The sequence below is a fragment of the Clarias gariepinus genome, chromosome 4 (genome assembly GCF_024256425.1).
Source record: "Clarias gariepinus isolate MV-2021 ecotype Netherlands chromosome 4, CGAR_prim_01v2, whole genome shotgun sequence".
Taxonomy (NCBI): Eukaryota; Metazoa; Chordata; class Actinopteri; order Siluriformes; family Clariidae; genus Clarias; species Clarias gariepinus.
Window position 1 is genome coordinate 31,003,462 of NC_071103.1, and position 13,256 is coordinate 31,016,717.

The 13,256-nt window shown below is 39.9% G+C and overlaps 1 protein-coding gene across 1 annotated transcript in view; it reads right to left on the reverse strand.

Annotated features, from left to right (window-relative positions):
• sspo (SCO-spondin) overlaps positions 1–13,256 on the reverse strand; it is a 91,677-nt gene that overhangs the window by 30,631 nt on the left and 47,790 nt on the right. Inside the window, exons 55-76 of the mRNA XM_053493669.1 lie at positions 11,710–11,835; positions 11,532–11,623; positions 10,295–10,465; positions 9,969–10,139; positions 8,857–9,109; positions 8,630–8,676; positions 8,371–8,541; positions 8,047–8,181; positions 7,797–7,939; positions 7,627–7,721; positions 7,441–7,490; positions 7,190–7,360; positions 6,931–7,101; positions 6,742–6,821; positions 6,415–6,584; positions 6,263–6,309; positions 5,707–5,907; positions 5,243–5,413; positions 2,597–2,794; positions 2,000–2,096; positions 1,638–1,858; positions 1,108–1,257 (exon numbers count right to left, since the gene is read on the reverse strand). Of these exons, the coding sequence (XP_053349644.1) occupies positions 1,108–1,257; positions 1,638–1,858; positions 2,000–2,096; positions 2,597–2,794; positions 5,243–5,413; positions 5,707–5,907; positions 6,263–6,309; positions 6,415–6,584; positions 6,742–6,821; positions 6,931–7,101; positions 7,190–7,360; positions 7,441–7,490; positions 7,627–7,721; positions 7,797–7,939; positions 8,047–8,181; positions 8,371–8,541; positions 8,630–8,676; positions 8,857–9,109; positions 9,969–10,139; positions 10,295–10,465; positions 11,532–11,623; positions 11,710–11,835 (3,131 nt within the window). The remainder of the gene's footprint in view (positions 1–1,107; positions 1,258–1,637; positions 1,859–1,999; positions 2,097–2,596; positions 2,795–5,242; positions 5,414–5,706; positions 5,908–6,262; positions 6,310–6,414; positions 6,585–6,741; positions 6,822–6,930; positions 7,102–7,189; positions 7,361–7,440; positions 7,491–7,626; positions 7,722–7,796; positions 7,940–8,046; positions 8,182–8,370; positions 8,542–8,629; positions 8,677–8,856; positions 9,110–9,968; positions 10,140–10,294; positions 10,466–11,531; positions 11,624–11,709; positions 11,836–13,256) is intronic.

Here is a 13,256-nt window from a genome sequence, read left to right on the forward strand (position 1 = left end):
GCTGATTTTCATGGATTTGCGCTTGAAAAGTCTGTTTGCCATGAGACAATGTGTTTCAGATAGGTGTTATGCCCACTTAGGTGTAAAATCAATTCCACAGACCCCAGTCCACATTTTTTTATGAACCATAAAAATATTGGGGTAATTAATCAAAGTACATAATTATCTGCTGGCCATAAATTAAAGCTATAGTGCGTATTATTCCGAACTTTCAACAAATTTTAGAGTTCATTATTAGAACTCTGGAATGTTTTGTGCTTAGTTTATAAGTTAGTGATGTTTGGAATAAATCCATTCAATTTAAATCAATCAAGAGTCAAACAGACTTTCAAGACTTGAATGAACTCAATATTAAAAAATAAGCATGTATGGTGGTAATAGCAGATTTTAACTTTTACCATTTAAGAGGGGAAGAAATATGCATAATTACTGTCTGAGCATCATTAGCTCCAATCTAAGAGAGAGCATCTTTAATTAAGCACCGGAAGGAAATAAACTTAGGACAATGTAAATGGGTTTTGTTGAAGCTTTTTTGTATAATGATCTTATCCCTTGAGACTATGATCCTTTAACTCTATTTAACCATCCATGCCTAGGTGCTCAAGGTTGTGTATAGTCTACAGGAGGTAAATTCCCTTTCCTCTGGCGTCGCCAGTCCCTGCATTCACCCAAAATACTGCAAAGACACTTTTATACGTATACATTCTGGTTTAATCTTATATCTTATGATAAAATAAACAGCCATTTACGTTAATCACTCTCTCATTGTCTATAACGCTTTATCCTGTATACAGGGTTCGAGGACTGGAACCTATCCAGTCCCCCCCAGAAGTCTTGGGGTTTAAAGTGGGATATACCCTGGATGGGGTGCCAGTCCATCGCAAGGTACCATTTAAGTTAATATTTAAGATAATAAACGTTTTGCATATACTACCCAAGCTTTTAACCTAAACTTGTTCCTGTCGATTTCAGTGATATTATTTTTGATAACTTGATTCATTCTACATTATTGCCAAGAATAGCTAACCAATGTATGAATAACTTGTTCTCATATTCACCATCCCTCTCTTGGGCGCAGGTTGTATAACAACGCAGTGAGTAACTCACCCAGGCACACTTGTGTGTTGCAGGTCTTGCTCTGACGTGTCATACCGGTGCATGGAGGAGTGCGGCAAGAACGGGTTCGTCTCTGTTCCCCTCCTCCACAGGAGACAGAGCACATGGACCATGCCGACCAGTCGTACCACATCCCAGAGTCTGAGGAGCACAGCTGTACATGTTAGATCATGCCATTTAAAATATTTATTATGGTTGAAAATTGGACATAACACTGTTATCTACAGAAGCCACCTTTATTTTTCTGTATTTAGGTCTATGCGTACTAGATTAAAGGTATGCATATACTAAATAAACTGATTATACTAAATAATTCAATTAAAAAGGTGGGGTTTTAAGAAAACTCTCCAATCTAATCTACAGCATCAGAGAACCCTGTCTTTAAATATGTACCTATATAAGGAAATTTACCATTATGACAAAGGGACTATTTCTTACCAATCATTAACACATTACTCATCTGAAAGAGACTGAATACATTAAAGTGTCTGCACAGGTTATGCAAGTGCAAGTGTACACACCTGTGCAGGCATGACTGTTACACTCCTTCTGTTGGTCAGCACCACCACTACATTCTCTCCCTCCTCCCTGAGGAGCCGGGTTATTACACTGTCGAAGCCGCAGCTTGACTCCACCCCCACACGGAGCTGAACACTCAGACCATGGCCCCCACTGACTCCACCCACCATCAACAACACAACCAGGGAGCGAGTCACAGTGCAATACACCAGCTTCACACGTGCTAATTAAACAAGAACAATGCAAGTGAGCACAATATATCAGAATTATGTATCAGCCTTGCAAATGTCAGAACTTTACTCTTAATAACAAAAAGGCTATAAATATATAAAATAAAATAAAAATTGCAGAAGGCTGACTTTACCAGTTGCTGCACTCTGTGATGATGCTCTCTCCTGAGTTTGCATATTGCCAGTTAGTCCTGCCTGGCCACTCCCATGCTGTGTTTGTGATATTTAAATCTGAATTATTAGGAAAACAGAAGGATGCCTGGTTAAGCTTAGTTGAACGACAGAATCGCATGTTAAAGATTTTTAGTTGTGTCTGAAATTGCTTCCTTAGATGTTAGAAACTACTTATCACCACTATTACCATTCATCCATTCATTTTTGATACGACCAAACCTGCTCAGGGTTGCAGGGTTGGTACTTAGGGCACTAGGCGGGGTACACCCTGGAAAGGGTGCCAATCCATTGCATTTGGAAAAGCCAGTTAGCCTAACCTGCATGTCTTTAAACTGTGGGAAAAAACTGAAGCACCCAGAGGAAACCGACCAAGCACAGGGAGAACATGCAAACACCATGCACACAGACCCTAGGCAAAAATCAAACCCTTGACCCTCGAGGTGCAAGCACAAAGTGCAAAATAGTGAACTTTATGGTGAATAGGAAATTAATCCAAACAGTTTTTCCTTCCTTATAAAGAATGTGGAAATGATTTCACTCTGGAATGCTATTCTCACCAGTAGTGCTGTTGTGGAATTTACACCGACACTCCACTCTCTCCACACACACGCCATCCTGCAGAACCATGTCACCTGGGCAACCACAGGTTGGACTGCATGCTGATGTGTCTATACATTCAGTGTCACCATGGAGATCCTCACATGAACGAGGACACGGCTTCCCACATGGCCACTCCTCCTGTCCGCCTCCACAGTCTGAGTTTAGACAAGGAGAGACAGGATGATGAAACAAAGCTGCAATAACACTGGCATTCAAGTAACGGCAAACATTATTTATGGCCCACAAGTCTGACTCAACTAACAAGTTATGGGTTAATTTAATCTTCTTTATTTAGCACTGACTACACCACAGTGTTGCTGAATTCTCAGTTTTGATTGGTCAGGAGGTGGTAATTAATATATATTTTTAAAGAGCAGCTCTGTAATGCAAGGCATGTTACTGATTCTATATTAACAGCTCATTCACAGGGACTTGTGTACACTGCACACATTCAAAGGCAGTCTACAGTACAGGTAGTCCCCAACTTATAAACAATTTTCGTTCTGGAAGAATGTTCATAGGTCAGGTTTGTTCTTAAGTCCGACAAATTGAGTCTTATACGCCTTTGACACAATTATACAATGTAAAGCTTACCAATCCACTTAACTAAATCTGTCCCCTTTCCCCACATTGCTATCTTGTAGCCGAAAACCTAAATCATGCCTAAGGAAATGTTTTTGAATTCTGTAGAGCTTTTCGACACCATTTTGTCTCTGTTTTACACTCTTTTTTCTCTCCATTTTGAGCTGTTTTCCATTGTATTGGACTGTGAACTCTGTTTTGTTGAGGATTTTCCGAAATTCCCTATCAGAACAGCTTTTTCAGGACAGCCATTTTCTATCATCGTGCTCCCGGACTGATTCATTGAAACTGGTTCTTTCTCCGGGTCCCCTATACGCACCCACATACAATATACTGGACTGAAGACATTATTGAAGACATTATTGAAAATATTGGTATTTGGTGCACTGCAGTGTCGATCTTTTTTTTACAAGTGAGCTACTTCCGTGATTGAACCGTAGTCCATTCAGACGCTCTTGAATTACTTTTTTGATGTAACGAGTAATCTATCGCGTTAGGTCCACCATTTAAGTACTCAAAATGGTGTTTAGTTATATTTAAAAAAATGTAATCCATTATTCATGACAATCTATGTAATCCGTGTGTATTGTAATCCATTATTTTGTGTGTGTGAAAGTCGTCCTACAAGCCCCACCCTCTCTGTTATTCCTGCTTTTATTCCCCTGTCTCACCACTGCAGTTTGACTCTCATTTGCAGTAAGAAATGGTGTTAGGCAATATGAGCCGTTGTTAGGCACCATGAGCCACACAAGCTTCCATGAGGACCGGCGCACAGAAAAATGAAAACCTAATCACAGTGCCAAAACTCACAATGAATTATGATGAACCGTACTCACAGCCACCGCACGAAAACCGTGTAGGTGAGATGGGGTGTTAGTAGTTAACAGATTATGGGCAAAACTTTACTTAGTGTTGATGGTAGAATAATTATAAAGGTCTTGACTAAAACAACATGCATGAGGAATCACAAAGGAGTTTTCATTTTCTGCAATGGAAAAGTACTTTTATCAGAAAGTACCGCTGATTACTTTTAATGACAGTAGTTATATGAAGCAACTGATTACTTTTTAATGACAGTAATTTATTTGTAATGTAATTAGTTACTTTAAAAAATAACGTATCCAAACATTGGTTGGGATTTAACCAATATTTTGTGGCTGTATTACACCAGTATTGGTGGCTCAGTAGTAGGTGTTTTGCCTGCCATGCAGAAGACCTGGGTTCTATTCCCAGCCACTGGATGCGGTCCTAAGCCTGGATAAAATGGGATGGTTGTGTCAGGAACTGCATCCGGCATAAAACCACCAACAACAGTTAGTTAGCTGATGCTATTCTATAAAATTGCAAGATTTATAGCACTGTCCACCACCTCCATATTTTATTCCCTTCACCTTTTGCATACAAAGTGAAAAGACTACTGTTTATTAACATCAAAGAAAAAGAAAGAAAAAAGTAGAATATATAATATAAAATTTGCTACCATAATATTTATATATAATGGAAGAAAAAAGACATAATGAGCTTTTATCGAAAAATAATCGAACTTGGGATATGACACCATGCTGATATAATAATTTATCAGGAATATAAATTCATTAATATTTTTGGACTAAATAGACAATTACAGATTTTCTTCTCTAATTCACTTGTAGCCAGGAAGGGGGCAAAAGGTGCAACTTCTCAAACTGCAACTTTTCACTTTGCTTGCTCACATAGGGAATCAGCTGTAGGATGCACCAGGAATTCAAACAGTCTCCGGATAATCTGGTGACCTTGTTACTGCTGCGCCACATGTATTAATATTTCAATGATGTGATGCTGCTGCAAATCATGTGTGTACACTATCCAGTGTTTTTTTTTTTCTGTTTTAAATAACATACTTAAATATTAGTTATCATATATGATCTATAATTATTAGTATAAAATATTACTTTAGTTTATAGGTACTTAGATTTCCTTTTGCGCCCCACTGGACACTAATGGACACTAATGGACATCATTAGCAAATTATAAAAGCTGACCTGAGCAGACGGTTTGGTTGTCCTGACAGCCTCGACTCTGGAGGGACTCCCCGTGGCATGGCAGACCTCCAAATCTAGCAGGGGGGCTGTTACACTCTCGCTTCCTGACAGACGCACCCGCACATGCATCGCATTCTGACCATTCACTCCACAATCCCCATGAACCATGGACTAGAAAGTAAAGAGACACATACAAGCAGTCAGGATCTTTCACTTATCTAATCTGTAAACAATACCTACCTACAAAACTAAAACAATCTGACGCTAATGTTTCTAATATGAAATCTGTACTTAACATAATGATGGGAAATTGGAATGAATGGCGAAGTATGAACTACAGTATAGAGTATAGTGAAACTGTAAACTTGCTCTCTACTAAGGCATGTCAACATGTCATCAGTGTATTGGTTGTATCTAGTATGATTTCGTGTCATCAGTGTGTTTGCAATAGAGGTGTCTGTCACCTGGGCAAAAGGTGACTGATGAACAGGGTTGTCTTTCTATTTGCACTCCAAGCCCCTGGTGCTCCTCTTGTTGACCTGGACATGCTGCCCCTCCTGCTGTGGGCACAGGACAGGCACAGCTCCTGTAGCGAGAGACCCACTCAGCACCACAGGTCTTGGAGCATGGCGTCCAACTGGACCACTCACACCAGCCTCCATTCACTGAGATGAGGGGATGAAAAACAGTTTCCTATAAAACTGTTCATTAGAAATTTCTAATTATACAGTAGTAAGTCATTGCGATTAGAACTGGGATGTAAATCTAAAATGCTTTAAAACTCATTTACGAGCGTTTTTCAATTCTGTTAATTAAGTAAAGTTTCTTTAAACAAATTTCTTATTTAAATTACTTACACAAGTATAATTTAAGGTTTTCTGGCCCAGAAATGAGATTTACCCACCTTTTAATTGAAATGAAGTTATACAGCATACACACCGAAGTTTCAATAGAATTTTAAACAGCAAAAAACTTTAAATAAAGTTACAAACTACTCTCTTAATGTAAAATGTGCCAAACCTGGACATGGGTTGTTGCCACATTTGAGCTGTCCTCCATCACATGTACTATAAACACACACAAGTACACAACAAAGGAAATTAATTTGTGTATTGGTGTAAATTGGCATTAATTTCTGATTTCCGCCCATTATGTAGCTTTCCAGGCCCCACCAGTTGTTGCAGCCATCAGGAGTAAGGACTGTCTCTCCAGGAGCGATTCGCTGTCCGGTGGTCAGGTCCAGACAGGGACACTGCTCTCTCTCTACGCACGCCGTACCGTTTACATTTAACACTTTCTCATCGACGCAGTAGCAGCCAGGCTCACAACGCCACTCACAGTGCTGTGGGATATTCATCATCATCATCATCATCATCATAATCTAAAATAGTATAAAGTCTTCAATATTCATCTTTAAATATCCCTAAATTGTAAGAGATTAACACCTATTATATATGGTATAGCAGTTAATTATCTCTCTAGCTCAATCTTGTACTCACAGTCAGTTCATCACATGTGCGAGGACATGATGGTCCACAGCTACTAAACACAGTGCCTGAAACATCTGAGCACTGCGTCACTGAGAACACAACACACAGTCAACATTTTTTATTTCGACACACAAACAAGCCAGACAAACGCCATTTGCAAACCAGGCTGCTACAAGGAAAGTGAAAAATAGCAAGAACCTGGACAGTGGTCTGTGTTACAGGCTACAATCTCGGTTTTTAGGCCCTCGCAGAAGTCTCCATCTCCCTCAGTGGCTGGGCTGTCACATTCACGCCGGCGGCTGCGCACACCCCCACCACATGTCTTTGTACACTCTGTCCAGGATGTCCACTCACTCCATCCTCCATCACCTTTATAAACACCAGTGACATTATAAATTGCATTCCTCTATCTTCTCTCAAAAAGATTGCTCAATGTCACGCATGGAGGATCACTTACGGCTGCATGGAGTCTGGACACATGCTTTATCCTGGCGGTCTGGGCCTAGGCAGGGCAGTCCAGCACCAGCCCGCTCGGGATTGGAGCAAAAACGATAGCGTGACTGTAGGCCAGCACCACAGGACACTGAACACGCACTCCAAGGAGTCCAGACTGACCATCCACCATCCACTGCCAGGAGATGACCACTCGATTATAAAAGTATAACTTCAATACTGTATTCTTAAAAAGCAGAACAGAGAAACTCTTACCATTGCACTCTACTTGTGTGCAGTTTATCAGTCTTCCTGATTCACAAGTACTGCGAGATAAGATAATTGAGAACAAATGGTTTTACCCAATCAAATTCATAATATATTCCAAGATGTCTGGGCCTTATCCGGAATTTTAAGATTGTAATTAGTTAATAAACTAATGGTAATAAAACAACTTGTTACCAGGTGTTGCAATCCTTATTAACCACAGCTCCAGGCTCAGATTGTTCACCGTCTACGTCACAGCGACACAGATGCAAAGGCACACACCTCCCATCCTGAGAGAGACACAACATGATTTAGCAAGAAGACAGGAACGAGAAGTATTTCAGATATCTAAAGCATTTACACACCTGTAACGCAGAACCCTGTGGGCACTGACATCCTGGAGAACAGGTGGAGTTCAATTCAGTGTTCATACCCAGATCAGAACAGAGCAGTCCCTCTCTCATACACGCTGTCCACTCCTGCTCGCCGGCACAGCCAGTGCCATTACCTACCATACACAAACACACAGGAAGCAAAGAGACACAGGAAAAAAGAATTTAACGAAAGGCCATATTTTTCGATTTGAGTACTGTATTGCTGTGCACATGTACTCACTGCAGCGGTGCAGATTGCAGGCGCTAAACTGCTGTTGTGTGCCGTGAGATCTGATTGGCCCTCGGGTTCTGCTCTTGTATCCACCACCGCATGGCACCGAGCACTCGGACCAAGCGCTCCATGGGCCTTTCACTCCTGGTAGCACAAAACACACACAAACACAAACCACAGACAGTTTTTTTATGTGTATAATCTGCCATACGTCATATTGTCTGACTACAGTATAGAAATGATACTGTATGTATTAGAACAATTCCATTAGTTTAAACCTCAAAGCTGGAACAAAGAGACAAGTTTATAACTGCATATCTCTAAAAGCCCTACCACTACAAGGGGTGATGCTACACGTGTCCAGCTCAACACGGTCGCCAATACAAGGAAGGCCTCCAAATGCTGATGGAGGATTAGTGGCTGAGCGGTACCGCCTCCTGATGCCAACATCACATGTCCTGCTGCATGAGCTCCAGGATGTCCACTCACTCCAACCACAATCAACTGGTTAGAAAAAAAGTATCACATAGCAATGTGTGGAAACATTTACCCTTAAAGAAAAGCCTCGAAATAGAATATGAATCCATCTCACCAGGGCAGGGAGCTTTACCACACCGCATTGCTCCATTAATACAAGTACTGTGAACAAATAATCACACCGAAAACACACATACACACACACACAAACACACACACACACACACACACACACACACACAAAGCAGATATATGACTTTGCATATATTTTCATGTAGCAAAATCAATAGCATCACAGATTAAAAAAAAAAGATAAAACAGGACTGTTGTGAGAATATATACCAGTTGTTGCAGGCATCATGTGGCACACTGTCACCCTGTGTATAGAGCACCCCCTGGTGGTAGCAAGGACAGTGGCTGAGAAGCACACAGGAATTGTTGAACAGGTAATGGCCTGGAGAGCAGTAACAGCCATCATAGCACTCTGTGGCACACTGCACTGAAGTCATAGCATCAAGGCACACACGTGGACATGCTCCTCCCTGCGCCTGGCACTGCTCTTTAGTCAAGTAGTTCATACCAATCGGACACATATCTGCAAATACAAAGAGGGAAAAAAAAAACAATAATTCATATTTAGTGATTATTCCAAGGACATTATACACCTATTTCTAAACTAATGGAGTGATAGAAGTGTTTGTCTGTTATAGTTTTACTGCTGCTGATCTATAAGTATATGAAATAAGTATCAAATGAGACTCATGTTAAGTATTTGTTGTTGTTCTTTCGGCTGCTCCTGGGAAGGGGTCGTGACAGGGGATGATTTGGTCTGCACATACCAGCTTGGAACAGGTTTTACACCGGCTGCCCTTTCTAACACAACCCTCCCATTTTATCCGGGCTTAGGACCGGCACTGCATCCAGTGGCTGGTGTTTTTTGGGCACCGGCTGGAAATCGAACCCAGGCCTTCCACAGGGCAGGCAAAAAACCTACCTTAAACCTCGTGTTCAAGATGTATTATTTTTTTTAATCTATTAAAATCACAAAAATATTTATATATTGTATAATACTGTATATTTTTGTCTGTATTGGAACTTTTTGGCAAATCTAAATAAATATTATTAAATTAAATATTATATGATAATAATTGTCTCATTAAAATATTTGTATATGGATTAAAAACAATAATGTATTTTTTAAAATGTTTTTTTTTTGTGTGAATTAACTCAAAAAAAGATTAATACAGAACAGCAAGGGAACAGTTTTCTCTCAAAGTTACTGATTAAGGATCTACAGTAAGTTACTTTTACAAGTGCCAGTTCTGGTGCCAGACACCACAACACCAGAGCTGTCCTGGTGGCACAAGTGAAACCCAAAACCTAGGTGGTTTTAAATGTTAATCGTATTAATGTAATGGCTCAATAGTGTATGTTCCTATGGTGATCAGTAAAACCTGTGCAGGGCTGGGAGTTGCAGTCTCGGGTCTGTATATGAGGTCCCACGCAGCTGCTGCCTCCGTACAGAGGGGGAGGAGAACTACAGAAACGTTCTCGAGTTTGAACCCCAGAATCACACTCAGATGAGCACTCAGACCAAGCAGACCATGCTGACCAACCACCATGTACTGCAGAGGCAAATGAAGTTACAGTTTACAAAAAGTTACACATACTGTAAACATCAAAGCATAACTTGCTTAGAGCATGAGTATGGACAGAGTATGCATTGTATAACAAAAGTACTTTAGGACAATTTGTTTAAAAGAGTAGAATCTGTGTATACCTGGACAATGTAATGTATTACAGGGCTCATGTTCTTCCCCGTTTCCAAAGCAGGAGGCAGAGTCAGTGTGGTTACAGCTCCTAAAGCGGCGTCTCATTCCCACAGCATCCACGTGAAAGAAACATGTCTTACTGCACTCAGACCATGAAGACCACTCACTCCATGGAGCCCCTTCCAGAAATGATGAAACAGGAAATTAAAATGTGGTAAAGGTATATATGCTTAATAGCTATTGCATAAGTATCACAATCATTATCTGACCAAGGTTTTAAATCTGTTTTAAATATTTAATCTTTTAATAGCTAAAATAAAATAAAAAAAATCACTTAATAGAACCTGGAACATCCTGCAGAATCTACAATTACAGTTTACCCAAATAAGGCAGGCCATGTTCTATTAATAATCATGAAGAAACAAATCAGACGTTGGCCCATTTTCCTCTGCCATCCCAACCCCAACCAGCTGCCCACTCTCCTTTTTCAACCCTCAGACTAAATCAACGTTCTTACAAACATCATAAAAATATTAAAGGTAAGTATAATTTGGTTTGGTGGTCTTGGGCTCTTTGCCTGCTGGGACCTGTGTATGTGTTTTGGTGTTTTTCTATTGTGGTCAGGTATTTGTGCTGCATTAATTTTTTTGTGGGATCAGACCAGGCAGGAGGACCTTTGACCTAGGACTTTTTATTGTGTAGAACATGACACAGTATAAACTCCCTTTTTTCTCCATATAATCCCCTGTTACACTAATGCACTTATCCTAGTGTTTAACTCCAAACTCCTTCAATGGCATAAAAACTGAGTGAAGTCACGACTATATGGCGAATGTGGCAGTAACTCTCAGCCAAGTTCCTGTAATGTACAAGTGGTGTTCATGAATGATTGTGGATACAGTTCCCACAGACAGATGTGTTTCTTTTTCAAGTTGACAAGTTATTTGTCATCTTTTTTAATTTTCAGGCATTCCACTCACTGAGCATTCATGGGAACAACTTTGAGCCACCTTGGCTGGGATCATTATTTACAGACATACTGAGTTCTTAAAATGTTTGCATCATTCAAATGTTTTACTGCTTCTAATAGTCTCATCATTATTTCTGTGCTTGAAACCTTCTGTAAATCAATCAGTTTTACACCTTTAGTAACAAGAAATTTCATCACAAGTCCCGGTTTGACTTGCTCTTTGTAGAATTTAATAAACCCTCCTTGACTATAATCAGAAATTGCTGGAATCTGACCTGGTGGGCAGGGTGTGTAGCATTGCCGTGCTTCTGTTGAGTCTCCAACACACGGCTCTACGTTCACAGCTTCAGAAGGACTCAAAACCGACCTTTAATTAAAGATAATTATAATTCAATACAAAAATTTTGTGAATAGTTTAGAAATTATCTACATAATGTTAAAAGATAATCCGACCTAAACCGTTGCTGGATGCCGATTCCACAGCTGCTGTCGCATGAGGTCCATGCGGACCAGATTGACCAGTCACATTTGGGAATACAGCTGGAGTTGTCACAGGAGACGTAACCATCTTGACACATACTGCATAAAAATAAATAAATAAAAACGTATTTTAAAACTATACATCTTGTGACTTGGATCTCAACTCTGCTAAGGAGTCTTCACTCAGCAGTGGGTATGTTCCAAAATCTTTTAAATTGGCAGTTATTAAACCACTCATTAAGAAACCCATCCTCGACCCTTGTCAGCTGTCCAATTACAAACCTCCCCTTTATCTCGAAGATTCTGGAAAAGATAGTAGCACAGCAGCTATGTTCATGTCTACATAGAAATAGCATAAACAAACTGTATCAGTCACTGTATTATCACAGCACAGAGACAGCACTTGTTAAAGTATTAAATGACCTTCTACTGGCCTCTGATCAGGGTTGCATTACTATACTGGTGTTACTCAACCTCAGTGCAGCTTTTGATCATAGCACTCTCCTTCACAAATTAAAAAATGTAGTAGGAATTAAGGGAACGGTCTTCTCCTAGCTCAAATCCTATTTGACTGATCGTTATCGGTTTGTAGATTTAAGTTGTGACTATTCTGTATGTTCTCAAGTGGAGTTTGGTGTTCCTCAGGGTTCAGATTTAGGCCCACTGCTTTTTATTTATTTATATGTTTTCTCTGGACAACATAATTTATAAGCATGGTATTAGTTTTCATTGTTATGCTGGTGACACACAGTTATACATTTCAGCAAAACCAGATAAGAAAAAACAACTTACTGAAGTTGAGCAATGTGTGCAGAACATATTAGATTGAATGTTGCAACAGTAAAAGACCTCGGTGTGATTATAGATTCCAGCCTTTCATTTAAAGCACATGTAGATAATATTACCAGGATAGCATTTTTCACCTCAGAAATATTGCCTAGATAAGGAATATGTTGTCACTAAATGATGCAGAAAAACTAGTTCATGCTTTTATTACCTCTAAGTTGGACTATTGTAATGCCGTACTGTCTGGTTGTTCAACTAGGTGCATAAACAAGCTTCAGTTAGTTCAGAATGCAAGCAAGAGTCCTCACTAGAACCAGAAGATACGAGCACATCACCCCTATCTTATCCACACTGCATTGGCTCCCTGTTAAATTTCGCATTGATTTTAAAATACTACTTTTGACATATAAAGCATTAAATGGTCTCGTGCCGCAGTATCTGAGTGAACTGTTTGTGTCTTACGATCCGCCATGCCTACTTCGATCAAAGGATGCAGGCTGCTTGTCAGTACCATGTTCAGTATTATGAAAACTTCGGCTGGGGGCAGAGCTTTTTCTTACAAAGCCCCAAAGTTATGGAATAGTCTTCCAATTAATGTTTGGGACTCAGACACAGTCTCAGTGTTTTACTCTATGCTAAAAACCTATTTAGTTAGCCAAGCATTTTTGTAAACATATTTGCCTTAGATAAAGGAGCAGATCTGTGGGACTCATAGGCATATAGTATTATGGTGA